The 27,835-nt window shown below is 44.6% G+C and overlaps 3 protein-coding genes across 20 annotated transcripts in view; 2 read left to right on the top strand and 1 right to left on the bottom strand.

Moving 5' to 3' along the window:
• The window catches only part of LOC105696240 (inositol hexakisphosphate and diphosphoinositol-pentakisphosphate kinase), a 29,918-nt gene extending 25,830 nt beyond the window's left edge, over positions 1–4,088 (top strand). For all 12 annotated transcript variants that reach the window (XM_012418540.2, XM_012418555.2, XM_012418552.2 and 9 more), the window contains one exon: positions 706–4,088. In XM_012418540.2, coding sequence (XP_012273963.1) covers positions 706–1,171 — 466 coding nt within the window. In that variant the 3' untranslated portion in view covers positions 1,172–4,088. The remainder of the gene's footprint in view (positions 1–705) is intronic.
• LOC105696251 overlaps positions 1–27,835 on the bottom strand; it is a 52,302-nt gene that overhangs the window by 3,439 nt on the left and 21,028 nt on the right. Inside the window, exons 5-7 of one of the 7 annotated variants that reach the window (XR_001103691.1) lie at positions 20,487–20,759; positions 19,474–19,592; positions 18,244–19,094 (exon numbers count right to left, since the gene is read on the bottom strand). The exons of 3 other annotated variants lie outside the window; for them this stretch is intronic. The gene's annotated coding sequence lies outside the window, so the exon portion shown is untranslated. Of the gene's footprint in view, positions 1–18,243; positions 19,095–19,473; positions 19,593–20,486; positions 20,760–27,835 lie in introns of those variants that run through there. 3 more of the 7 variants (XR_001103690.1, XR_002762266.1, XR_001103692.1) reach the window with 3 other exon arrangements.
• On the top strand, positions 7,089–9,385 carry LOC105696252 (protein Fer3). The gene is made up of 4 exons (XM_023433222.1): positions 7,089–7,136; positions 7,669–7,823; positions 8,199–8,358; positions 9,233–9,385. The coding sequence occupies exons 1-4, from the start codon at positions 7,089–7,091 to the stop codon at positions 9,383–9,385; spliced, it is 516 nt and encodes a 171-aa protein (XP_023288990.1).

Below are 27,835 nucleotides of genomic sequence, written 5' to 3'. Positions count from 1 at the left end.
TATAAGAAGGGGGGTTACGTTCCAAAAACTTATTAAAAACAAATATATTTTTTTTAATTCGTCATAAACAACTTAATTTTTATTAAAAATATAAATGTATGTACAACACAAAGTATAGAAAAAATATTTTAATCGAACGCAACCATAATTTAATGAATTTATTCGTCGTCACTGCTCAGTATAATCAACCGAGAACGTTTTTTCGGTGGAACGATATCGCCTTCACTTTCAGAACTTTTTTCTCTATTTAAAGTTTTTGTATGTTTTCCCCTCTTGAAAAAATCTGTAATCGAACTTTGCTTGCTGGTTCTTACTAGGTCATTGTAAATTTCGCGGTATGGAGATAAACAGTTTTGCAGCTTCCTTTTGAATTTTCGACTTCTTTCCATGGAAGGGTCTGTATTCAAGAAAAATGACTCGTTATAGCGAAACCGTGTTATAGGATGCCGTGTTGTAGGAGAGTTCCCGCAATTTACGAATCGTGTTATAAGATACCGTGTTATAGGAGGGTTACCTGTACTTTTCTCCAATCCGGGTGCACCGAACGATTTGAAACTTTAACTAAGCTAAGAAGACAATATTCGATATTTCACGAAAAATGTATACATGAATTTTACTTTATCTATGTCGATGTATGTATATCATGACACTTTTGTAACACCTTAAAGAGCTCGCTCGGTTATCCCGGAGTGATACCCGTTCTAGGTTCCGGGTGGAGAGTATGGAGATATCCGACGAGGACGTCAGGATAAAGGAAACTGTCTCGCTGAGCTCGAGCCTCTCCAAGGAACGAACTAAACTACCCGGCCAGAAGCTGGAATCCTCTCGTACCGGAGACCAGGAACAGACTCAGGATTCGAAGAAGACAGGTGCCTTCGGGGGGAAACGCAAGAATTTCTCTCGGTCGCAGAGCGTATGCACTCCTAAGTCGACCTCGTCGAAGACTGAATTTGATTTCGGTGCTCGGTACAACTCCTCGAAGCAGAAGAGTTCCTTCTCGACGATGTCCAACGAAGAGCTGGAAACTCTTAAACTGTCTCTCGGTGATCCTGCCCCTGTCTCACCTGCTGATAAGTCCCCGGAGGAGCCGCTTTTGACCTTGGCTAGCAGTCTCACCAACAGCTCGAGCGTCAAGATAGGCTTCGATGTCCAAGACGAGAAGAAGGAATAAAACCTGACCGGCTGTCTAAGGGAATTTTTTTTTTCTCCGATTTCTATACACCTAGAGGAATCGAAGGATTCTCTGGAACCTGTTATATGGATCGTTGATGTTCCGCTGTATTTTATCTACGTAACGCAGAGTACGGAAGGAAGTTTAGTTGAGAAATACTCAGAGGAATACGAGATAAATTGCAAAGTCGAACATTCCTTCGGCGAGTCCGGCTTGAATCTTTAGCCACTATTTAACTTTGTACATCTTACGTATTTAGGATGGAAATGTCGACTGAGCTAAACCTAAACAACGTTCGAGCTAAGAGGTGAAGATTAGTTCTGCAATGGAAGGCTGTAATCGATGCCGTTACATTTCAGTAGTCGTCATTTCTTTCGAGCTCGTATTTGTTCTGCTTTCATGTGAACACATTTTGTGTATTGATTTTTCCCCAAACTCTTTACAAGTGGTATTATAGACAACATAGTGGAAAGGTAGACTTACCAATGGCATATTATGATCGTAAATCAAAACTAAACTTCCCCATTCTTTTCTTCGATGTCTCGACTTTAAAGACAACTAGACTTTACAAAAAAAAAAGAGAAGTATCAATTACGCTTTCCTTTTATTTATTTATCTAACCTTGTGTTGTTTCACAAGTAGATAATCGATTTTAAATAGAGAACGAAATTGTGTGTGACTTGAGGCTGAAGTCTCGACGTTAATTGATGTCCATCTACTTTGTTTTTACAATGGGACCAGGTTTCGTGAATTTCACAGCTGCTATAGTTCTTTATACGGATATCGAAGAATAGAAATGTTTATTATTCCCGTGTGTTAATTGAAGGCCGAAGGAAAGTAGGAGCGAAGAAAGAAATGAGCGCCTGTGTGCGCGTTTATGGGTAAAGACGTATAGCTCGGTAAGAACTTATTAACTCTCCTGTCTGTTCTTAACAAGGACTTTGAGAAATCTTAAGTGGGAAGAAATATATTTTTTGAAGTTTTATAATTTAAGAGGACATCATGTGTTTCCCTTAGGTCGAGGTTAAAGACAACGAGGATAATTTCTAATGTTCGCAGAGCGGCTGATTTAATTGAGTAATCGTACCTCGGGGCCGAGGTCGTAGTTTCTTTCAATATTTCCTTCGCTTACGTTGGAAGTCTTGCAAGGGAAATAGCATAAGGCAGTACATTCCTTAAGGGACCGATCTCCACTTTCCATCCTAAGAGTATTCAGAAGATCGCTAAGAACTTATCTTCGTTGCCCAGAGATGTTAGTCGAACCTTGTTGCCTCTGTATCTGGTAGAGATGGATCGTTTAAACTAGACTAGACTTTCTTCTCGGACTTCTACTAAAAACAGTACTTAAACCGAGCAAACTGATGCCGAGGTGATATATATATATTTCCTCCCGAAGAAATAAATATTAAATGGAGAAACGCGCGACACGTATTACCTATTTCTTTTTACTAATCTTGACTCGTACGTCAGTCTGCTCTTTGGTATGTAAAATAAGAGTGGGGAAAAAAGTTACTTAAACGTTTACACGCTTTATTCGAAGAAAGAAAGAAAGAGAATAAAATGGAGTCCTGCTCTTCGAGAGCAGACCGGTACGTAATGTCCTTTCTGATATTTCCGCGGGAATTAGGACATGTTGGCTTAGATTCTTCACCGAGTGGATAATTAATAACGGCACTGTAAATATTCAATTCGCTATGTATGACTCTTGGTCGATCGTAGTTCCGCTATATCTCCTCCGCAATAGTTACCGGTTTGCTCCGACAACACCGCTGATAATAAAGAATTAAGAGAGAGAAAGTATTTTCATAAGAGTCATTTAAACGTCCATCCGTCTCCGAGGGAGACTAAGTAGGAGCTGATATTCAATTAAACTAGCAAAGTACAAAGCTCGTAGTACTTATGGCGAATTGTGCACATCCTTTGCATCGGTCTAGGTCAATCCAACTCTCTGCTGTACGAGATATATCGTAGACATATCGTTGATAAGTGTTCTGGTGTTATAGATATCGTCGTTAAACCAACTATTGTAGACCGAGTCGAGTACAGCAGAGATTGCTGGATTTGCACGGTTTAATCGAGGAGAGTATATTAAGATTGTACATTGTAGAGCTTTAAGTAGTCGGTGATAAAGTGCCTAGGAAGATGAAATGCCTAAATTCTGCCTCTCTCGGCCGAATATATATATATATATATATGTTTTAGTCAACTCCTCTTTCTAGGCACTTCCTTCGAATGAATTTGGCGATACTTAATGATTGTAAAAACGGGCTGGTTACCCTTTCATTTAAGTTTCTGAAACATTTGCACGAAGTAGGAGTACTTCCCTACCTGATTAGGAACCCTGGAGCCGTGATTTTTAATTATCATTTTTCTCCGCCGTAATCTAACTTCATTAGGGAATCCGAATCATTGATTTGCACTACTAATGCACCTGTGTTTTATCAGGGATCATACGAACCATGTGAAACCCTGTTATATTTTCCTAGGATTTTAATTGTCGTAACTCTGAAAAGTTTCGAATCCGTTTTACTTCCAGTTGTTAACCCATTTCCTTGACTGGCGAAATCGACATTACGCGTACATTGTAAATTGCGACGACATACGTGTATAATATTTTTTCTTTATCCTCGATTTTCGAAAACAGGGTGCTGTAATGGCATAGATAACTATCCTTAAACCGTCGGTGTACAGCGTAGAGATTAAGTGGATCTTTCCCTAGACTTTGACCGCGAAAGGAATTTCCCATGGAGGGGGAAAAAATGCGAATCCGATATTTCACTTGGGGCTCGATTTACATCCGATTATAAAATGCAAAAAGCGAAACGCTCGCGTAGTCGAACATCTTCGAGATTTGCGGAATCCGCGATATATATACTGTAAATGACGTACGCAGAAATATACACGTGATACCAAATGATTCCTGCATTGTTGAAATTCCCGAAAATATAAGATAAGCGCAAACGAGGAGATAAATAATCGGGGAAAATGAGGGATTTCCTCGGCTTTTGTCGGCTAGAGATCCCGTCATGAGAGCCGCCTGACAGGAGGGAAACTTGGAGAAGAAACTGTCAAGGCGTGACCCCATTGCGGCGGGGTTTGTCGGGGGCCGGCCATTGTTGGGACTGCATCGCAATTAGATCGGGCGAACACGTGCAAAGGGATGCAAACCCTCTTTAGGACCGTTTACGAGCTTTCTCTCTCACTCTCGGACGGGGGGGACGTTTTCTTTTTCCCCTGACCTTTAACCAAAACGGATCGAGCGATTATCCCCGCGACAAATCCGATTAACCAGAGGATCATCCAATTTTACTTAAAAGTGCTCTCGACGTTTCTTTTTTTTTTTTTTTTCATTTACTCGAAACTTTTCGACAGTCTTTACCCGATACTTTTCATGAGTATACACGACACATCCGCTTTTCAAGAGAAGCGGAAACGTCTCAGGCAAGTTGACCTCTTATTTACACCGAAAATGTTTTTTTCTTTTTTTTTCCTTTTCAGATCGTCTCATCACGGATCGACAGAAAATTAGCGTTTCCTATAAAATATGTGGACCAGCAATGTCACCGAGGCGAGATACTTACCTTATATGGGCTACATATAAAATACAAAATGCATAACATAATTCTCGTATGTGAATAATAAAATTTCCATATCAAATAAATGCGCAGGCGCTTTGTATAGACCCCCTTAAGAAAAATATATATTGTAATCTTGCGACATCATTGTTAGACGCTGTGTACTAATTTTATAACATTTTATTCAGCTACGATGTACTCTTTTTATAATACACGTTACACGTAAGTGTACTCATTATCCTAGATAATTTCACAAAAATTATAACGCGATGTCATAGAGCTATAGGTCTGAAGAAATAGATTACAATGTACTGAAAGTGTATGAATTTTATTAATATATTTAATACTGTATGCAAAACCTTGAGCGGAGTACCTGTAATAAGTCGCGAAGTACTGGTCATAAGAATCCCTACGTTAAAGGGTTTCAAATTTCGACTAGGATAGGACGTCTTGTTTGTTTTTTTTTTCCTTTGTTTCTGCTTGAAAGTATGGTCGGAGCTGACCGATCTTTACTTTTTGTCTTAACGCCTCGATGTCTAGGTTTCGGAGCGCCGACGCTTCGGGCATTGATCCGTGGCGTCAGCTTGCAGTTATGAGTACGATCCTCCACCTCTCTCTCTCTCTACATATATACATATATATACGTTATACATACGTACATACGTTCTATGTATACAGTGGAAGTTCGCGAATCGCGGAGATCGACTCGTTCATCCGTTGATTTCAACGATACCAAAGGACAGCCATAGAGTTTCCTAAAACAGCCGCCATCTTGAATTTCGAAGTTCGAAAGAAACTAGATGACCGATGACGGATAAAAATGATAAAAATACATCGATACGTGGTGGAACAAAATGTTATGTGTCGTAGAACGTGCTAAACAATTATGAAAAATTTCATCGAACGGTTGACCGTTTGCCGAAAGGGTTGGAACAGTCGTTTAAATAACGTTTCACCTTTAACGTCCTTGTTTGTACGTTGGGTCGAAAGAGGAGTGTCAACGATTCTTCAGGAGTCTCTCCGAATGTAAAATGGCAGCTATTTTTGCTATATCTTTATAATTATTGTACGAAAATGACAGGTGGAGTATGCCATTTAGAACAATATCCAATATAATTCGAGACAGCGGTCAATATCAAAATTAACGTCGGCAAAATAGGCACTTAGAAAAATCTTCTTTATCGATGTCGATCGAGTTCCTCGACGTGTTTCAGTTAACCTTAAAGCTCGTTTCGAATTGGCAATCCCCTCCGAAGGGAGCTTACGAGCTAGGCGTGCCCCCCTAATTGGGCGAGATCTATTTTCAGGGCGAAAACGCGGAAAATCGGGGGATGATCGCTCACGTGTCCCCGAAAGGGAGACGAGTTGAAACATACGCGACATATTAATAAATTTATGCACCCCGGGGGTAGATCCGATTCGACGCGGCGAAATTGCAGGACTTTTGCCGAGGGCGATCCTTTCGCGTCAAGTGACTCGGCTAATATCTATTTAATTAATTCCAGACTTATTCGAGCCCTTTGTTGTTCTTTCGAGCGGCGAGGACGATACAGTAGAATCGTTACGCCGATAGTTTAGACAATATTTTCTTCGTTTAACGCGACTCCCTGATACATACGATAAAATGTACGTACACGTAAAAAATTGACAACGTTGCGCGGATTTTTCATTGAAACGTTTTTTGCCACATACAGACAAAATTTGTACCATAAATTTATATATTTTATTTATGTTTATTTATATTTATATAATAAATTTATATATAAAAAATAAACCAAATTAGTAACGCTTCGATTGTTCGATTGTTTCAATCAAATAAAATGTTTTGGTTAAATCGTGTTGTTAATTTCGAAAACAAAAAAGAACAAATTATGTCTCATAAAATAAATGAAATATTTCGGTTACATGTAGCATATCAGTTTAACGTTTGGGGTGTTCTAACAAAATATTTCATGAATATGAAGGTACGGTTTGCGGGCTCCATATATACTTCGTCCATGAGCGAAGGCAGAGGCGGCTCGACCTCCGCTCGCGCCTTCGACCAATCAGCGCGCGCGGCGGATCACGAGGGGCGACCGCGGGCCAATCAGGAGCCGCTCCTCCGAAAGGGGGCGTGGCCAAAGTCCGGAGGGACTCGTTGAGGTCCGCTGCGAGGTCGGCCGCGTCACTCGAGGTCTCGTCGTTGCCGACGATAGTCCGGCCTCCCGGTGTGTCGCGTCCTCGACGCAGCTCTCGGTCCCGCGGTCGTGTCTGGCGCGCGTAGTCGGCGCGGCTCTTTTTTTTTCTTTTTCTTTCTCGAGTGCATTGAGTCAAGCCGCTCCCTCCTGAAGAATCCCCGGGATATGAGCTACCCGGAACCTCTCTGGGAGATCAACGGGAACCAAGCGCCAGTACGTGCCAGCGAGGCCGCCCTTTCGTCAAAATCCTCCCGCAGTCGACATTTTGTATTTTTCTTTTATCATTTGGTACCTGGGTCATATTGTCATATATTTCACATTTTAATATTGTAATTTATTTTCTTTCTAGTCGTAAATTTTTTTTCTCTTTCTTAACGTCATAATTTTTTCCGTTATATTTTCTCAACGTGAGTCCATGCTACGATAGGGGACTCTTAATTTTGTTTTTTTTAATCATTTGGTATCTGGGTCATGTCATATATTTCACATTTTAATATTGTAATTTATTTTCTTTCTAGTCGTACATTTTTTTTCTTTCATAACGTCATAATTTCTTCTGTTATATTATCTTCTTAACGTGAGTCCATACTGTGTTGGGAGACTCTCGATTTTGTTTACCAACGAACAATTGGACCCATCCACCGTTGGTGGACTGCTTCGATCGATCTTTCCTCGAGTTACCGCGAGATGCCTGAAACGCAGTCTTCTCCGGGGAAATAAGGTCTTATCGAAACCTCGTTTACAGGTGATAACGAGCGAAATGTCGCAGTACGTTGGAACCGAATTGACGGGGTATCCGATGTGGGACAGCTCCGTTTTGTATCCGGCACCGCCCCCCTCGCACCCACACGTTAGCGAGCACGGATTGTACAGGCAACCGTGCGCGTTGCTTCATCAAAGGTAATAAAATCCATATATTATCCGCGCGATCGCGTTCTTCAGATTTCATGTCGAAAAGTCCCAGAGATTTGAACGCTATGGGCAATTGACGGTGCACTAGGTCTGTCGAAATTGCGCGCTTTTCCTTCTCTACTTAGCACGAAAAAACATACTCTGAGAAAAATGTACAACTGGAAACGAATACATTTTCGTCATATATGAACCTAGTAGACTGTTAATTATTTCCACGTTTTTCGTTTAGTTAAAAATATTTCACTTTTAATTCCCGGAAAGAAACGATTATTTCAAACGTTGAAAATTTTCACTTTAGTTAACTATCCGATATTTAAATAGTCACGTTTATTTGATTTTAAAATATTTTCTAATCGATTTCAGCCGCTACACCCCTAATGGACGTTCGCCGAATGTTCCTTCCTCTACGTCGAAGAAGCCGAGGCGAAGAGTCGCCACGGTTTCGCAAAGAAGAGCCGCGAATATCCGAGAAAGACGCAGGATGTTCAACCTGAACGAGGCCTTCGACAAATTGCGGAGAAAGGTTCGCACAATAACCTCTTACGGCGCGCAGAAAAAGATTCGGCGGAATGAGTACAATTTTTATTGCTTCCATTATATCGGGTCGTCAGGGATGAAATTTGTAGAAAAAAAAAAAAAGACAAAGTTGGTTGATAACAATGAAATTTCATCCTTGCCAATCTAATATAATACGGTCGCTAAATGCGGTAAAAATTCTTCGATCAACCTTCATTCGATTAAGTGAAAAGTGTGGTAGGTCACGACCACTGTTAAAATAGTTCGGTATATTTAATCAAAATGTCTGGGGCGTCGAGTGAATTATCTTTTAAAATGAAGAACAGGATTTAATAGGATGTTCAACCTGAACGAGGCCTTCGACAAATTGCGGAGAAAGGTTCGCACAATAACCTCTTACGGCGCGCAGAAAAAGATACGGCGGAATGAGTACAATTTTTGTTGCTTCCATTATATCGGGTCGTCAGGGATGAAATTTGTAGAAAAAAAAAAAAAAGGGCAAAGTTGGTTGATAACAAAGAAATTTCATCCTTGCCAATCTAATATAATAGGGTCGCTAAATGCGGTAAAAATTCTTCGATCAACCTTCATTCGATTAAGTGAAAAGTTGTGGTAGGTCACGACCACTGTTAAAATAGTTCAGTATATTTAATCAAAATATCTGGGGCGTCGAGTGAATTATCTTTTAAAATGAAGAACAGGATTTAATTGGAATGTATTTGTTGATCGAAGCGATTGAGCTTGGTCTGGTGTACTAAAATTTGACTGGACCGTCCAGAACCGCTTTCTGAAAATCAATTAAATGCAGTAGGATGATTTGATTAATTCTCTTCATTCCTATCGTGGATTCTTAAATTTGTTGCACTTGTTGGAAATTCCAGGTGCCGACCTTCGCCTACGAGAAGAGACTCTCGAGGATCGAGACCTTGCGCCTGGCGATAACTTACATCGCCTTCATGGGAGAATTGTTGGGAATCGAGCCGACGAGTCCTAAACCCGAGTACATCCCCCGGGAATATTATTTGCCAAACTGAAGGGGATTAACATGCCGGCGAAATCGAGTCTTCCCGTTTCTACGAGGGTAACCGTGGAGCTGCCGACGAGTCCGGAAAATTTTTTTTTTAATCTCTGATCGATTAATTTCTCACTTGAAATGATAGGGTCGCGGAATCAGCTGTCGCGAGGTAAACGCTCGGAATTAAGAAACTCGGTAGAGTTTCGCGCCGAATATATATATAGAGGCGCGAAACTCAGACCTAGTCATTATCTGCGATGTTCAGCCTGGCGTGTCAAATTGGACAATGAATGTTGTTTTTTGAACCTCTTGAATGAGTAAAGTCAACTTTAACGAGGTCATCGAGAGTAGACGATTTTTCTGCATTTTTTTACAAATTGTATTCAATGTTCTAGTCAATGACACGAGTCAACTATCGCGAGAGCAATGCTCGGAGTTACGATTGTAGGTACCTTTTCATTTGCTGCATTGTTGCCGAATTGCACTCTGCAAAGTGCCATCATTGGCTCGCGACTCTTTACGTGTCATTCGTGTGTGCAGCGTTTTGGTGCACACGTGTTTACAGGAATGCGTCAAGTGAAAAGGTGGCGTTATATTTCATGTTCTAGTCAATAAGGAGCAGAGTTTCCCTAACTCGAATATGTCTTCCAGTAATATGTTAATCGAGTTAAAGTCGTAATGCTACTTGTTAAGAACAAAGTAAGGACTGTTTCGAAGAAGAACTTTTCTCATAACTGTACGGCATACTCTTGTCTGACAATAAGTGATTAATATTAGGGTCGAGTAGGCTAGGATCGCTTCGTATGCATTTTGACGAGACTAATTTAAGGCGTAACATTGTATATGTCCATGTCTTCCAGAATTCAAATTAAGTCTGTGAAATACTATTACCTACCCAGTGTTCGTCAACGATGAAATAAACGTTATGTCTACGTTAAGGTTAAATTTTCCTCGGGATTAAGTAAGTCGTCGTATTCGACGAGAAAGCTCTTTTTCTTTTTTAAGTATAAATATTTACCGAAGGCAAAGAAAAAAAAATCGTCTCCAGTGATGAAATCGTGAAATTCAAAATTGACTGTTTCGTTTTTATCAATTCTGCCCAGGGGGCACCACATGACACTATCGCGCGACCCTGCCCGTGAGCGATCGCCCAACTCATCTCGGATTGCTCTTACTATACAAAGCAGAGATGAGTGGGGAGATTGCTCACGGGCAGGATCGTGCGATCGCATCCTGTGCTGCCCTCTGGTTTCGTACGTTAGCTTTTACCGTTTTTTGGCCCCAAGGGCGGCGCAACGAATTTCTGATAGGAGCTCGCGCACTCGCGATAGCCCCAAAGCTCCGCATATCACGTCGACTTCGTGGCAACAATGTACTTAATAGTAGTGGATAAGTAGATAAAGTCAAATGGAGCGTCACGAGTGTTCTTCCCTTACCATCAAAAGCGAGCAGTGTCGGTAAGCGTAGGTAAGCCACCACGGTCAACTGCCGCATGATATTACCATCACGAGTACGTGAGCCGCCAACGGTGACTGATAGATGGTACCGCCATCGCGAGTGCGCGAGCTTCTATCAGAAATTCGTTGTGCCCTTGGGGGCAAATAACGGTGAAAGCTAACGTACGAAACCAGAGGGCAGCACAGGATGCGATTGCACGATCCTGCCCGTGAGCAATCTCCCAACTCATCTCTGGGTATAATATAGTTACCGTCCGTCTGTCGGCATCTTTGTTCTCTAGTTTACCATACTTTTATCTGCTTCGAGCGAGTGTCACCCGATGGCGCCACGTTTCTGTTCGATTACGAAATTCATCTTCGAGATCGCTCGTAAACTTCGGATGACGCCCTTAGCGCGCCTGGCGGCAACTTCTCGAATGGCAGAGAAATAAAAACCACTCCCAGGACCCGGGTCGAGATATTAAACTCCGCGGGCGCCGGCGCACCTGCCCTTGAATAATGGAGCGTTATTTCGGCCAATAAAATCCGACATATCCTCGCAGGGAATGCCTCGCAAAAACCGGCGCCGCGTCTGGGGAGATTTCCCGATTGGCGAGCGTTTTTTGCCCCCGAACGAGGAAACGTTGATACATTACCTTCCGTCGCCAAATCGATATCGAGGACCTTGATAAAAAAAAAAAAATCTCTCCTTTCCCAATAGTCCGCACTTTCGATCCCAGATGGCGCGACCATGACGCGCAGTCGGAACATCTCTAAAAATATCGTTTACTGATAGTCCCATGTTGACCTGTAGTCGCGTCATTATACCTTCCTCTTATTTCCAACATGTTTTTGCTTAATCAATGCACGAAATCATCGAAAACTTTGAAATTCGCCCAACGGAAGGGTCGTTTATTCGAGAGACCTGCATTTTTCTAATGCGAGTATCGAATTTTATCAAAGAAACCACTCGGGCGCAGATATAAGTTAATCGTAAAACCTGGTCCAGGGAGAATACAAGATGGCGGCTCGGGTCCGCTATTCGCGCTCACTTCCGGCTTCGCAGCGCTCGGTGTTCCTCGCCTATTTACAGCTCGCCATAAAGCTGGCCGGGCGCGTAAGCACGGCAGGCGAGAGAACAGGTTTATCATCGAATCAGCGGGGCCTCAGTACCGTATCCCCGGTGGTCCATAAAACGTACTTTTCGCGTCCCCCGCGCGCCTCGCCGCGCCGCCATCTTCCGGTCGCCATACGAAGCTCGCCTTCGCTCCGGCGCTCTCTTCGCAACATTCAACGTGCAGGTATATTCAAAGAGGTACTCACTCGACGCGTTTGGCATTGTCTCGACGAGAGGGGATCACGTGATAGAATTTAGACGATTTCATTGGCTAAGTTTACATACTAACATGTATCCCAACACAGCGTATATTTACACGCGTCAATACGTAAATTTACTAGGTAACCTAAGATATACATACATGGTAAAGGACTTACATGCCACGAGAAAAATGACAAGGTAACGTTACACTTAATTCAAGCGAAAATGCAGTGATGCAGTAAATATACAATGTCATGGGCATTAATACATATTCCGATTTGTAATCTTTCCAGTTAACGTTTCTTATTTATATGTAAGGCTTCGGTTATACAGGGTGTAAAGGTGTATGTAAATTTGCATGGATGTTTCTTTTTGGGGGTTTTTGTTTTAAAAATGAGACCGGAAGATAATGTTATTTATAGATCGGTGTGTTTTCTCCGTGCAGATTCAAGATTACTCGTCCGAGTCCCGCTATCTACGTGGGAGACCCTCGCCTCTGTAAGGACTTATTCGCCGAGGGGCGATAACAGGGGAAAAGGCGATTCGGAAAGGAAGCGCGCCGATTGGTCGATTCGCTTCTACCCCTCGGCCATCCGAGGAGGTCCGAACGAGCGGGACGAGGTCGACGGGAAGAAGGGAAGAAATTCCGAGGGATGATTCCCCTCTGATTTCTTTTACGAGGCCCTTCCTCGGCCCGACTTGATATAAGAAAGAGCTCGCGAAGATGGCGACTCTCCCTGGCCAATAACTCCGTGATAAAATAGGGAACGACCGATCTCATTTCGGAAGACATCAGCGGACCAAGGAGTGCTCGGAGTTTCAGAATTTCTGGATTCTTTAAAATAAGAAATCTACATTCGGTTCTCATAGACGTGAGCAAGATATCGTAAAGGGCACTGTTAGAAATATTCATAAAATTCATGCACTTTTAGTAGATAAGGTCGTAGTAGAATTATAAATTTCATGTCCTAAAAGTGAATTGGTATATATTTATTACTCATAACTCGATGAGATATAATTTTCTACAATTACGTAGGCAAATTGGTGTACACCTATGTCGTAAACTTATAACACATTTTATAAATCTCTTGAAAATATTTTAGAAAATCGGTACACCATGTCTGAATAATACTTCCAAGAGGGATATGATAAAATTAGAATATTTTTTGTTCAATGGCTTAATATTTAAGGAGCCTCAATATTGTATATTGTCTTCGATGTAATGTGCAAAGTATAGTGACTTCAAAGTGTTCTAACTGCGGCTGAATGACGTACCGAAGTCGTACGATTAACTCCCTTGCCTCCCGATTAATAACTATTAAAAAATGCTTTCAAATTGGGTAGTCGAAAGAGGAGGGGTCCTCGCTTCGATTCAAGGCGGATGAAATAGTCGTTGCTGCGAGAGAACGTTTCGGCGACAAGTGTGGTAGAAAACGCGAGGACGATTAATCACGCGTTGTCGCGACCCCCCGCGAACGTTCTGCACGGTAGTACATTTAGATGCATTATTGACAAAGCCGGACTTAACCGAAGTGTCTGAACGAGGGGTCGTCGAATTCCCGGCATATGTTCGAGCCTCTGGACGAATTTGACGGCAGCCAAAGGGACTAGTATATTTATCAATTATTATCGTATATTCGTCAATTATGACCTTACCCGGGAGAAAAAGATGACATTCTAGAAGAAATGAAAATCTTGTATTGACTAGACACTGGAGTAGATTTACTGGTCTTGGAATTAATTTGCAGGAGCCAAGAAATTTCTTTAACGAGATACATTTCATGGCCGCAAGTAATTCATCTCACCTGGAAAGTTTTTTGCTCAGTGTAGTTATTATTATTATATAGTTATTATGCAGAGAATTTTTCTTACTTACGAACACGCGCCGGAGAGGACAGAGATTTAAGTCGGAATAACGCGAAAAGGAAGAATTCACTTTGCTTAATGAGCAAGTGAGCCCTTTGAACGATTTTGTCAGTGGGTGGTACACGCTACATATGGAACGGCCATGGAACATATCGGGGGACTTTTACACTTGCCAAAACGGTGATCCGAACCGCCTGTCAACCCTGAACAAGGGGACGGACTTTCGGAAGGGTTGCCAGAGGTTTATGACGCTCGATGAAATTAATCGGGCATGAAACACACTCTACACGGGGATGAGCGACCGATGACGATTGTCATCGGGGAGTCAAGGGGTGGAATCTCAACCCTGAATTAATTTAAAAAAATCTAGTCAACGCGGAATCGTTCATGAGATTTTTCTTCGAACCGGGTGTACCGAATTGTTTCAAACTTACACCGTAAATATGGTGGCTATAAGGAAAGTGAAGATACCTATGAAATTTCATATCTTATAAAAAAAATGGTGTAAATATCTACAAACAAATTTAAAGAGATTGAGATCTCATGGGTGTCAGAACCTGCCTTAGAGCCTCCATATGCACATTATAAAGTTTGAAGTGATTCGGTACATCCAGTTAAAAGAAAAGTGTCATAAACTAGACATCCATGACGTCGCTTTCACAACGCCTTAACCAAACAATGTCGTCAGTTCATATAAACATTTTGTTATCCGTATCGTAATGATATTCTCTGATCGACCGAAAAATATTTCATTGATTAAACCAAATAATTTTCTAATTGCATAATACGTACACAATGAACTAATCCCAATGACAAGCTGTCGATGACTGATCCACCTGATTTAATAAGCTCCGAGAATGACCCTTTGAAATGGACTCCCGACAAATAAGGACAAGTGCGTAAAGGGGTTTGCATTCGCCATGGGGAATGTCACGGGGAGCGATTAGGATGCCGAGGGGAAAATCCGAAGTGATCAAATTCCAATGACAAAATGCTCTGTACATCATCCACAGTGATGCGCGCGCAAACAAGGGGACCCCCCACGGAGCCACATATGTCCTCCACGCGATACGACGACTTTTACACGGTGGCATTACGCTTAACGCGATAAGCCTCCTCGGATTACGGGCCCGTTCTTTTCTTTTTTTTTTTTCACCCGCATTTTCCACCGGAGAAAAACCGAGGGGCGGCGATTTTGATCGATCACCCATCTAACTCACTCCTGGGACTTTTTTATTTCGCAGTTAGCATCGACGGCGCCCCTGCGTCATTATTTCGTTTAGGTCCAGACGAGAGCTTTAAGAAAATTTGGATGACTCATCGAATGATTTTGAATTAATTCCTTGGTTTGGTCACAAAAATTGCATGATTTATCTAGTAAATAAAATTACCGGGGTATTTAATTAACCGAGTATAACATGCTCTTCTCCATGGTATCGTCAAATTGGCAGGAACGTTCAGCATCCTCTTAGAATCTCGCTATAAAATATTATTTACCACTTCTGCAAACAGGAATTATTTCAAAATAAGTACAAAACGGGTTAGAACAACGCCGGGCGTAATTTATAATTTATACCGAAGTTCTCTTGCGACGAAATAATAATCATTAAGCACCGTAAATAGATCATACCATATTGCGCACGCAGTATCTGTTTCTCTCCTTGAACGTTTTATATCCGACCCCTAGCAACGCTGGGTTTTTCATTCTAGCACTTCGATGAGCAGAGGTTTATCGCCTTAATTTCTCCCTTTCATCTCTTAGAATATGCATTCGTAGGAAGGCCGGAAACGCGAAGAGAGTGTCCCGGAATGTTTTATCCCGCGCAGGATCTCGGCCGGTAAAATAGGTTATGTGCAACATCGCTCATCCGGCGATCTCCGGGAATTCGCGGATACACGAGGGAGCGTTGAATGCTTGATGATGGAGTTTCACGAGTGGGGCCTCCCCTCTCCTCCATTTTGAATTGATACCCCCACCCGTGCGCCCCCCTCCCCGGCTCTTATCTCCCTCCTTATCTGTTGCATGCCCCTCTCTTCGGGAGGCCCCTCGACCAATGGGCGTCGAGGAGAACCGGATCCGCCCGAGCTAAGAGGGAGCGAGAAGGAGCGAAGCCCCGCGAGCGCGCTAGACGAGGACACCGATAAGCTATAGAGGGAGCGAGAAGGAGCGAAGCCCCGCGAGCGCGCAAAACAAAGACACCGATAGGCTACAGCGGGAGTGGGCGATAACCCGAGGAGAGAGACGCGACCCTCGTCTCACCTGACCATCTATTTGCATTAATTAAGACTCGTGACTCTACTACTTAACATTAGTTGGGAAATACTTTATCCCCTTAATTTTGCCATTTTATACCCAATTTCCGATAAAAAGAACCCTTGGATGAGCATGCGTACATAACAGGACGCGAGATTAAGAAGGGGAAGGGGGAGGGGTGGGTGAAGGGAAGGCGATGCGAAGAAAAGAGAAAGAGATAGGTGGGTAGATAATGTCGGGCGGAGAGGGGCAGGGGGGCAAGGGGGAGAAAGAGACGGGCGAGATATTCCCCTCTCGACTTCGCTCAGACTTTCTCCTGTGACCAAAGTATTGACCCAATCCGCGCTCGTGGACCACTCGGTCCATCATGGCCGCCGAGCGTTATCCCGAGTTATCTACAGGGCGTGTCAGTGCACGGGACTCCCTCCGATACGCCGTACTTCTGTACGCTCAAATGCAACTCGAACTCGATCCTGGGGTCCCTAGACGTACGACGTCGACCTCGGATTCTACTTTAGGATATTCCACATCGATCGCGAGGAGTCCCTTGGAGGGAGGGCTCCCGAATTTTAATCGGCTAACGCAATTCCCACGTCTTAATCTTCTATGTAAACCTATAAATGCTAAATGCTAAATAGAATGGGGTAAGTATTCGCAATCAGCATTTGCGCCCGCGTACTGGAATATATAATATCCGTCGTATAGGAAAAACCGTGGAAATAAATCCCGCGGGATATTTCACGGGTTTTCTAATCCCAGGTCCGGGGGCAGGAGGAAGAGCCAGGGGGCGGGGGAGGAGGGTTTTATTTCCGAGATGGACGAACGGTGGGTAGGACCCGGCCAGATCAGAGGTCGTAACGGCGCGGTGCCCGGCACCTTATTGCCACCTATCCTCCCTCTCCACCCTCCACCCGGTGCCCCCTCCGTCCCCCCACCCCTCTTCCCCCCCTGCGCCCGCCCGCCCGGTTTACGTGGGTGGGCACCCTCTCGTACACCCCTTCTCTGTGGGTACGTACGTGCGAGCGAGTTGCTGGTATATTCCCCGGATACGAGAAAATCTTGCCACCTAACTCGAGATTAGCACCAGGGCCGCAACTGCCGCTCACCTGCCAGTTTCCTTGGTATACGTTTACCGGAAGTGTGACTTTTCTTTCTGACATTTTGTTTGCAAAAACCAGAGCTGTTCGGAAAGATAAACAAATTCCGAAATCGTCTAAATTTGGATTTTTTGACTCTAATGGCTTCTCTGACGCTAGGGAAATTCAGAGCCTCCTAGAACCTCAAAAACGTTAAAATAGTAATTTTTGGAATTTGTTTATTTATTTAATAGCTCCGGTTTTTATGGAAAAAAAAAAAAATTCCGTAAACAGAACTCAACGTGGCGCAAACGTCTACATCAGAGAAACGTTCCAATAAAACATATTGTCGTCACTGTTGGAACGAATGAGCAGTATAGAATTTGTTGTTGAAAAGAATATTGCAACAGGGAATGGAGTTTTCGAGATACCGCGGGAAAGTAATCGTTTCTTGTTACGACTGTGAATCTTTTTTCTTTTTTTCTCAGAGGGTGAATATGGCGTTTCTAGTTTATACTTTCCGATGGCTTGGGACGTGTATACTCGGAGTCCCAATGCGGACGGGCTAAAAAATGGTTAGCTTCCCGAGAGATGTCGAGGTGACTCTTGATTCCAGGTGAGAATTCGCCTGGCGAGGCTTGGGCTGCGTCCCTGCACCTTGGTAATATCCCTGCCCAAGGCGGCCATGTTACATCCCTCGCCGCGGTAACCGCCTAGCCGACTAATAAGTTTCATCCCCCGCGTAGTGAGCACCAATTATGAACTCGCTCCGGGCGTAATTAAAAAATGTAATTTCATCCCCGACCGTGCCAGGGGTCTCTACCTCCCCTTGCGCGCACATAACCTCGCTCCGGATGTTACTCCGAGATATTAGCGCGTCTCCACCTCCCCCCCAAATCCCCATGAAACCCCATAAAACTCGTTCGGTCCGTGGGTCCCTTATCCCAAAAAATTCCACGTAGGAGCTCGCGATCGTTAAATCGGAACGCACCCTGGATGCCAATTTATTTTCCTGGGACACCCTGCGCGGGGTGTCCTCGGGAAATAATTCCCCTCCACCCTCGCAGCTTCCGGTTGATCGACTCGGAGTACCTTTCCCTCGTTGGTCTCGAGACAAAGGAGGAGCCCTCGGGCCCGGAATAACTCCGGGGTAACACCCTGCCTCCTCATGGCCCCCATTATGGCCCTCCACCCCCAGGACCGGAGAGGGGAGGGATGAATATAATACGCCGGAAGTTTATAACCGAGTTAGCGAAATCGCGCGAGCGAGCTACGAGGGCCCTGATTAAATTAGGGCATGATCGCGCGGAATAGCAGATATTAAAGTCGAGGGTGCGAGGGTCTTGCGGGGATGTCCCAAAATCCCCGACGAGGAAGTCGAGAGAAATAAGAAAAAAAAGAGAAAGAATTCGGTTCTTCTGGTAATGATCGACGTTATCGAGGGAGCGGTCACTCGCGGCCGGGTCGCATCTGGACCCGGGAAGATGATACGATTCTCAGGGCAGTCGTCAGTGGCGTAGGCACGGTTGGGCGACACTCGAGATCCTCTTCTATGGGGTCACAAGTGGTCCCCGTCGATAGGGCTACTTAGGCCCGAGAGCTTTACGACGTGCCGACAGAGGGAACAGACGGCGCTCTGTCTTGGGAGCCACTCGCACCGGAAACTTCAATAAGTTGCTCGTCTTCGGGACATGCCTCCTCCCTCTCTCTCTCTCCTCAGTGAGGCTTCAAAACCCCCGAAAACGCGAGCAACCGTTGTGGCCTCTAATCGCCGCCTACTGCGAGTCGGGGAAAAATAAAAAACGCATTTAACCCTTTCGATACTACGGGTGACTATAGTCGCCCATTCGATACTGCGAAAAAAAAAAAATTCTTGGGTAGAACTTTACAACTAGGCTCAAAGGTAGAACGAACGAAATTAATTACTTTTCCTTATTGGACCAAAAGAAAAAATTTCAAGATTTGGATCGTTCGTCCGGAGGGCGCAAAAAATGAATCTTGAGCTCCGAAAGCTCATTTCAGGAGCTCATAATGGACGGCTTAGGATTTCCTCCTTTTCATTAAAATCGATCAGCCCTGATGTCATGAAAGCTTTTGACTGTCGCACTTTTTATCTTTGATGCGTTCCGGGTAATTTTCAAACTCTGGTCGCCTTACCGCAATTGTTGGTTTATTTATTCCTGTCTACCTCGTAAGTGGAGATGGGATCGGTTCTTAGGTTGAAAATGTTGAGCTCAGAGGTTGTCAATTACGCGTTCTCTCCCTCCTGTCCGATTCTAAAAAAGATACGAAACGGACTTAACAGCCTGTTATATATATCGAAGGTGTCGACGGTGTCAGGTTATCGCGAATTGAAAGGATAAAATTACCGGCGACCTCCCGGCCCTATACGGCGCGGCGGGGGCGAGGCACGAAGCGATTTTTTATGGGCCCCATAAGCCAGACACCGCTCTTAATGGGAGCCGAGAGAGTCGCGGGGAGAAAAAGGCGAAAAGGGAGTAAGGAACGGTCCGAATCCGGAAATAGAAGGCAGGACGCGTCCGAGGGACGCTCAAGAGCGCTCAAAGGTGCATCCTCGAGTGGCCCACCGTTTTCCTGGCACTAATGCGACCCACTAATTCGATTCCCCTCTAATTTCGTCAACGACCCTCCTGTACTCTCGGCAGTACCGGAAACTACTCGCGGTCGCTTCAGGTTTTATCTTTTACCCTCCATTTCCTGCCCCCGTCGAGGGGAGAAGAAAAAAAAGTGGACCGCTAAAAGGGATTTTTTCACGGCCACGCGTCCTCGCCCGTGCCTCCCACCTTCCTAGAGCATGGCGACGAGGTTGTAACTTTAGACCATAAATACCTACACCTCGCATTGCGATGGAAGGGGTAAATTCGAGTGCCACGTGAGCAGACATAACAAACTAGGGTGCACGTGTAAAAAGATCCGACCTGATCAGATTTTAGACCACGTGTTTTTTTTTTTCGACTTCACCTTGCAGTAGAAGGGGTAAACGAATGCACCACGTGAGACGAAAACTCACCCATGCGGTTAAAACCGTATTCTGTGTACTGAAAATTTCAGAGTAGGAGGTCCAATGCGAGGTCTATATATATATATATATATATGGTATATGGTTGTTACCGAGTGGCCGATCCTTTATCATCTCTCCGATGTCTTACCGTGGTTCGTTCGAAAAGTGTAACGCATCCGATGAAGGGGGGGCCATTAATTCCCACGAAGCTACCGGGTGTTCGGCTATTTCGAGGCTGCGAGCCGCACGGGATGCGGCTCGAGATGTGGCAATTAGCGTGAGCGCACTAAACATCCGTGGACCACGGCATCCGCGCGGGTGTGATCGCCTCTGCCAGAAGAGGAAGAAAGCCAAAAGGAAGAGGAGTCCTCCTTTCATCTCGCCGCGCCGGGCTTCATCCCTCGCCTCCTCTTTATCGTACCTCCGAAAGAGAATCATGCCAGGTCTTGGATCTCCCAGGTGGAAAATCAGGAAGGATGATAGTTAGACTTGTCTACGAAAGTACTCACTACTGTAGGATCTATCGGAACGTCACGCTTCTATGTTCAAGGGCTAACTAAGATATTCCATGTTGGCCCAATAAAGGAAAAATTGGGCAAAATTACACTGGATGGAAAATTTAATTTTTTTGAGGGGGGGCCTTAGACCCTAACGGGGAAAGCATATATCAAATTAGCGTGGATAAATACATTGTCTTGGATGCCAAATTAAATCCCAACTACGTTTCAATATATTGTTGACCAGAAAACGTTATCTCGGGTGGAGGACCGAATCCTAAGGCCTACTCTAGTCTCAACTCGGAGTCCTTACGTGCACTGAGGAAAAAAACAAATGCATTGAAGCAAAGAAATACTTTTTTTAATTCGGAGAATAATTATTTGAATTACCAAATATTTCATTGGTCCAATGACATGTTTTTCTCTGGGTGGAAATCCTATCCAGAGTCTGATAACCTCCTACTCAATTTTCCACCCTATCTTTCATCGAACCGATTTAACAAAGAGGAACGCGTGAGTATCCATTAGTCGCCTGGGAAGACATACCCGAAGTACTTACAAACGATATAAAAAAAAAAAAAGAACACTGTGAACGATAGCGCCTTATCGAGACGACGTCACGTGGCTCCCCGCCGAATCTTCCCTCTCTCACGGTCGACCCACTCTGGAACTCTCGAGAACTCAGGGGGCGTAAAAAGAGGAAATAGAAGGCGTGAAAAAGCCGAAGTTATCGTCGAGTTCGTGAAAAAAACTCACCCCGGCTGACGCTACGCGTAAGAGCGGGCCGACCTCCGTGTCCCGGTTCCACTTTCCAGTGGAACTCTCTACGCTTTTTCCTCTCGTGCCTGCCTTCAATTCCGGGATTTCCCGAATAAGGGGGCGAGTTAACCCGCGATGCGTATGGGACGATGGAAACGAAATGGGAAATCGGTAGGGAAAGACCACCGGGGGTGCCGTCGAAGGGGCCATCGGAGGAACCGCCGCGAGGAGAGGGCGATGCCCTTGACTCGGCGGGGCCGCGAATCCATTAGGCCCGCCGTAAACGTCGCTTTGTCGTTTTGTCGTACCAATAAAAGAGTCTCCCGCCGCACCCGCACTAACTTCTGGATACTCCCTCGATAATTAGCTCGCTTTTCCGCTGTCGGAGGGCGATCGGTGGTGCCGAACCCTCCACGCGTTAAGATCGATTTTCCTGCCCGATACGTATCGGTTCCGACTGGTGTGAAGCCATTTGCATACGTATGGAAGGAGAGATTATCGAAAGGTACATTTAGAAGTGGCCAAAAAGGAATTACAAGCCGACGAAAAGTTCTCTGCATTCTGTCATCCTTTAATCTTGACTAAAAGATGCCAAAATTCTGTTTCTTGTTTTTCCCGACTATATGCCATAACCACCCGTAGCGCAATGGCGGCCGTCTCGTCAGCTGATCCGCCACGTCACCTCGAGACTTTGAGGGTCGATTTCTCAGCCAATCGGCACGTAATTTAAATCCTGCTTTGACCATTCCTTCCAGGCCGTTTGAACGTATACAGAGAATAAAAAAAAGCGATAATTACCGGGACTCGAGGTGTTCCATTAACCTGGTGCAAGGTAAAGGCAGGCCAACCTGGTGGGCGATTATCGGCTGGCAACGAGGGGCCCGGAAAGTTAATCACCGATCCACGCGTTAATGCACTTAAACCCTGCTCGGGTGTTTCGTCGAGCTCGGTCGGAACGACCCGAAGGAAAAGTCGGCTAATAAAGGCGCGCGGGGGGTCCAATCCAGGGTCCATGAGAAGGAGGCTCGCTTTGTTGGCTCAACAAAGTGCCCGGGGAGGGGGATGTTAATCCAAGGTCAAAGGGATGCAATGCAAAGGGAATGCGGTACCGTACTACCCCGAGATTCTCCGTAGGACTCGGTCGTATACTCGCTTTCCCCGGTAGGCGGCGCGCCCCGACTAAATTGACTTAACCTCGTCTAACCTAATCCAATCTAACCTAGCCCAATCTAACCTAATGAAAATTATGGATCGCCCGATACCACGAGGTCCAACGATTCGTTATCTGCCTGTTACCACTTAATTAACCCGACAGATTTTCGGCCACGCGTTCCCGAAATCGTACCGCCAGGGGGCAGTGCGGCCGAGAATCGGCTTCGACCCTAATAATGGTGACGACGCTAATAAAAAGCTACCTCGCGGCCGGTCCATTGTCCGAGTAAGCGGATTAGGCGCCAGTCGAGTTTCCAAACAACCTGAGCACCGACCGACGACGAGCTCGGGGCTAATAGGATTAACGCCGACTAATAATCATTGTTAGGTTAGGTCGGCCCTCCCGCTTGACCTATGACTCTCCGCCCCTCCCAGTGGAGTTTCGGGGTCAACGCCAAATGACTGCGACCACGGACTCCGTCTAATCCAACTCTCCATTATTTACTATCTTAAACAACTTGCCCAGAGACGTAACCAACAAATCGATTACGGGTTGACGCCACGTGGAAATAAATGTTCGGGTGCCCTTTCTAGAAAACCACTAGTTCCTTTAACGAAATGCAACCCGCAACCCTTATGTACTAAAGGTGTAGGAGTTTTATTAATTTTCTTAACAGTCTGGGGTCCAGAATGGAGAATCCCGGGGAAGAAATAAAATGCCGGAAACGCGTGAACGCGCGATCCGCGTTCACGCGTTTTGCCCAGAGACGTAACCAACAAATCGATTACGGGTTGACGCCACGTGGAAATAAATGTTCAGGTGCCCTTTCTAGAAAACCACTAGTTCCTTTAACGAAATGCAACCCGCAACCCTTATGAACTAAAGGTGTAGGAATCCAGAATGGAGAATCCCGGGGAAGAAATAAAATGCCGGAAACGCGTGAACGCGCGATCCGCGTTCACGCGTTCACGCTGTCCGAGCGGATATACCTGGAGGTCGGTGGAGGTAGTATGGATTTTACATAAAGCCGCGTTTACATCGTACACGCGGCTAAATTAGGCGCTTAATCAAACCGTTTAATCAGCGACATGATTGCGACCACATCTGCTCGGGCTGTTCGCGCCAATTATCCGGGGGCGCATGCGCCCCGCGCGCCCCGCGCGATCGATGCGCCCCTACCGCCGATAATCGGAATCGAATCGTCATCGAAACAGAGCCGAAGCCCCGTAATCTAAGGGAGGTTAGCTTTCCTTGGAAGGTAAGTAGGAATCGTCCCCAGCCGGCCAATCCCGTTACTCTTGAGGGCCTCCTCGTAAAATTGCGAGTCGTAGGAGGTGTCGAGTCCTCCCCGGCATGGAAAACGTCGATTGACTTTTGGTCGAGGGAAGAATTAAAGTTAACGAGGGCCCTTTCTTATGCCAGGGGCCCGCTTTTATTGTCGTCGTTAACTTAATATCTAGGACGGCCAGGAGAGCCAACCCCGATATATGGGGCCAAATCCGAAATAGCGGTTGCCATTCACCCGAGGACTTTGACAAATCCCAAGGAGGGATTCCCTCCGTGTTTACGGTAAATAGTCGAAATTCTCGAAATACTCGAAATAGTTGATACCAAGTGACCCGTACCCTAAGGGGAAACGCGTGCACGGATAATTCCTAGAAATCGACTTGGAATGTATCGATCGAATATTGCGACACTAATAATCAAAGTTCTTCTGTAGACGGTTAAGCCGATTATGTCGTTTTTACACCATGGCGGCCGATAATCCAGGAACGCTCCTGACCGCAATTTACACTCAATGGACAGTATCGAAAAATATATAAATCAACAGTGTACATTGTTTAACTTAGCGAAAGGAGACCATGACCACATTTTGGTAATATTCCTTTGGCAATAATCACTTTACGTAGTGCTAAACTTGATTTGCGCTATTCTTTTATTTTTCCGGGAATTGTTTCAAGTATTACCACGTGACTATGTAGGCTGTGAATAAGGTCCTGAGGACCACGAAATTTAAATTTTCCAAAAATATGTTTATAGACATTTTCTTGTTATAAAAAAAAATAAAATATCGTGGGTGTCAGCGTATTAATATTGTAAAGGTCGAAATGAGTCGGTACACTCAGTTCGGAGATATGTTTCATGAACGATCGAACCTTCAGATGCCACTTTCGCGTCCCCTTAAAACCTCGCCAGAAAAAACCCTTCAAATGTACGACAAAAACCCTAAAACTCTCTGTTCACCCTTTAACGGTCGAATTTGCCTCGGCTTGTTAACGATAGAGTAATAATCCTAAGTCCAGGGTTGTTGGAGAGAAAGTCCGTTGGTCTTTCTCCTTCCTTCTCCGTTCCCGCAAAAACGCGACCGAGAATCGGCAAGCTAAGCGGATTAGGGAAGTAATCGAGAAAAAAATTCCAGTTTCCCAGAAAAGGGTTGAGGACGGAGAGGGTTAGCGTTTATGACCAAGGGGGTGGTTTGTTTTGCCGTTATTGCCCGAAAGAATGGTTCGGGACGTTAAGCCACTTATTTCGGTACTCGATTTGGCCAAAAAATGAGCCATCTCAGCTTCTTAAGGTGATACGAAAGCCTCATTCTTTATAGCTACATGAAACGTCAAAACATTGATAAAACCTTCCTCCAACCTGGGTGCACCGAATCATTTGAAACTACAATACGTGATTATGAAGGCCCTTCGGACGAATCTAACACCCATAAAATTATTCATTTTTTATATACAAAATTAAAGAATTGTATATGAGATTAAAAAAAAAAAGCAAGGAAATCTCACGGACCCCAGAGCCTTCCTTAGGGCGTCTAAATTCACGTGGTGGAATTCCAAACTATTCAATTCGCCTTAAACTAACCTCAAAATATCAAATCCAAGAACCGAACCCATATCTCAATTTATGAAATGAAGACCAACGAATCGAACAAAAATTTCAGCTTAGTAATAAAAAATGATTGCGAAAGGCCACTCTGAATCGAAATTGAACCTTGACATCGACATCTCTCGTAGAGTCCAAAACTACGAAAGGACTTAAAAATGGGGAAAAATATTTCTCTCCTAAATCTCAAGGTCGTATATCTAGTTTGTTGCTCCCGGGAATGACGGGCGTTGATTTTCCTCGAAGGGCGCGGCTTCGGCTTCGTTTCGGAAGAATTGAATAAGACCGACCCAGTTTAGAGTGCCCGTCGTATTTTACGCAATTACGCGCGAAAAAAGGTGCGCCCCAAAATAGCGCAACGGTTTTTCCGAAAAAGGAAGCCCGAAAAAGTCTGGCTGATCCCGTTTCCCGGCCGCAGTAAAGCCGATAAGTTCGCCTTTTCAACGATGAAATATGGCGGCCATTGCGCACGGTTGCTCCAGTTTTGGTCAGCTTTGCGCACCCCCCTGAAGGTAGTCGCAAGTGGTCCTTGACCGTTTTTGGCCAGCCACAATTCTCGGTTCAACGGAAACGACATACCAGTATTTCTTCGTCTCGTCAAAGTCACGGAACACTCTTCATAAGAAGGAAAAATAACATAATGAAATAAAGTCATTAAGGCAAAAAAAAAACAAACGATAAAAATGTGTAAAAATATATATGTCAATATTTAAAATATGCACTATATATATGCAAACCTATGAAAAAGGTACATGGGAAGTACATGTTATGGAGTAACAATCACCGCCATACTTTGAATAAAAATACCCTGTTAATTTATATAATTATTGGTCATTTTGATGCCACGATAAATTGCAGTAAAATTACGTAGTTTCTGTAATATCACATTGAATTCAAGTAAAAATGCCCCGACAGGGTAAATATGCAATGTCAGGTGTATTTACAGATCTAATGTGTAATTCTTCCCCATTTTACGATTTTCTATGCGAGATATGAGTTACGAAGTGTGCAAGAGTGTACGTAAATTTCCATGGATTTTTATCAGGGTACCCGCTTCAGAGTCGTCCGAAACTTCGACAAGATGGAAAATCGAGGAATGGAAAAAAAAAAAAATTCCAAGACCATTATCCACGGGGAATATTGTAGATGTTACCTAGGGGATTCCAAGAGTCCGTAAAACGATTAACGAGGGCGAGCCTGGCTGGTAGGGATTTCTCTCAAGGCCCGAATCGTAAAAACATTTAAAGTAGAGCAAAACTCGTAGAAAATTCTTTACGACACCGCGGTCCTCCGAAAAGTCGGGGAGTACCGAGGATTTCGAGGTCGCTTCTCTTTTTCCCTATTTTGCCATGGGTTTAGGGTCCTGGGTTCCTCGTTGGCGAATTCGAGGGGAAATTTTGCGTCACACCCGACGGTACCTCTCGTAAAAGCGTTTCAGAAATATTCTAATATATACCGTAGACGCTTTCCCCCATGTACATGAAATGTACGGAGCACGTGCACTGATCTGACTATGAAGACAACGGAACCAAAAGAGAGAAAATGAGAGACCGTTTCCTCGCTCCTTCTCTCGTTTTACGTGAACTGGTTGCGCGAAGCAAAATGGCGAATGGTGTTTTAGAAATATTCTAATATATACCGTACACGGTTTTCCCCATGGAATTAATTTTCGCGAATGGAGAGACTCACGCAAACGTACCTACTTCCGAAAAACGTTAGAGACGAGATGCCGCTATTTCTAATTTCCTTTGATCACTTCACATGTACATAACTGCGGAAGATCCTCTGCATTTTTATAGAAGCTCTAAATTATTTACGTATCATTCATTCTCTGACACGCTTCAAGCGATGAACATAAAACGGTGTACCTTTCCCTTTCTCGTATCTACAGGAGCGCCCCTAAATACGCCTTTCATCCCCCTCCGAATATGAAAAGTCTCGAAGAAAATGTCGGGAGAGTCATCGTCCCGAATCCGTAACGCGCCCCCCGGCTCGTAACGAATTTAAACGCGGAAATAATTCGCCATGATCCGTCAGGTCGAAGACGCGGCTGATCTCTCCTAACAATATCGTCCGGAGGCAGGAGCGGGTCAGGCGGGTAGCGAGGGGGCGTGGCCCGGGCCGGGCGCCCGGCCAATCAGGGCGCAGGCCTCCGGCCGCCGACCAATGGGAGCGCGGGCTTTCCACCGAGCGCTGCCCCCG

Source organism: Orussus abietinus, unplaced genomic scaffold (genome assembly GCF_000612105.2).
Source record: "Orussus abietinus isolate OABI.00-Male unplaced genomic scaffold, Oabi_2.0 scaffold37, whole genome shotgun sequence".
Classification (NCBI taxonomy): Eukaryota; Metazoa; Arthropoda; class Insecta; order Hymenoptera; family Orussidae; genus Orussus; species Orussus abietinus.
Note: the sequence above shows the minus strand (reverse complement) of the source record. Positions and strands in the feature narration are given on the sequence as shown.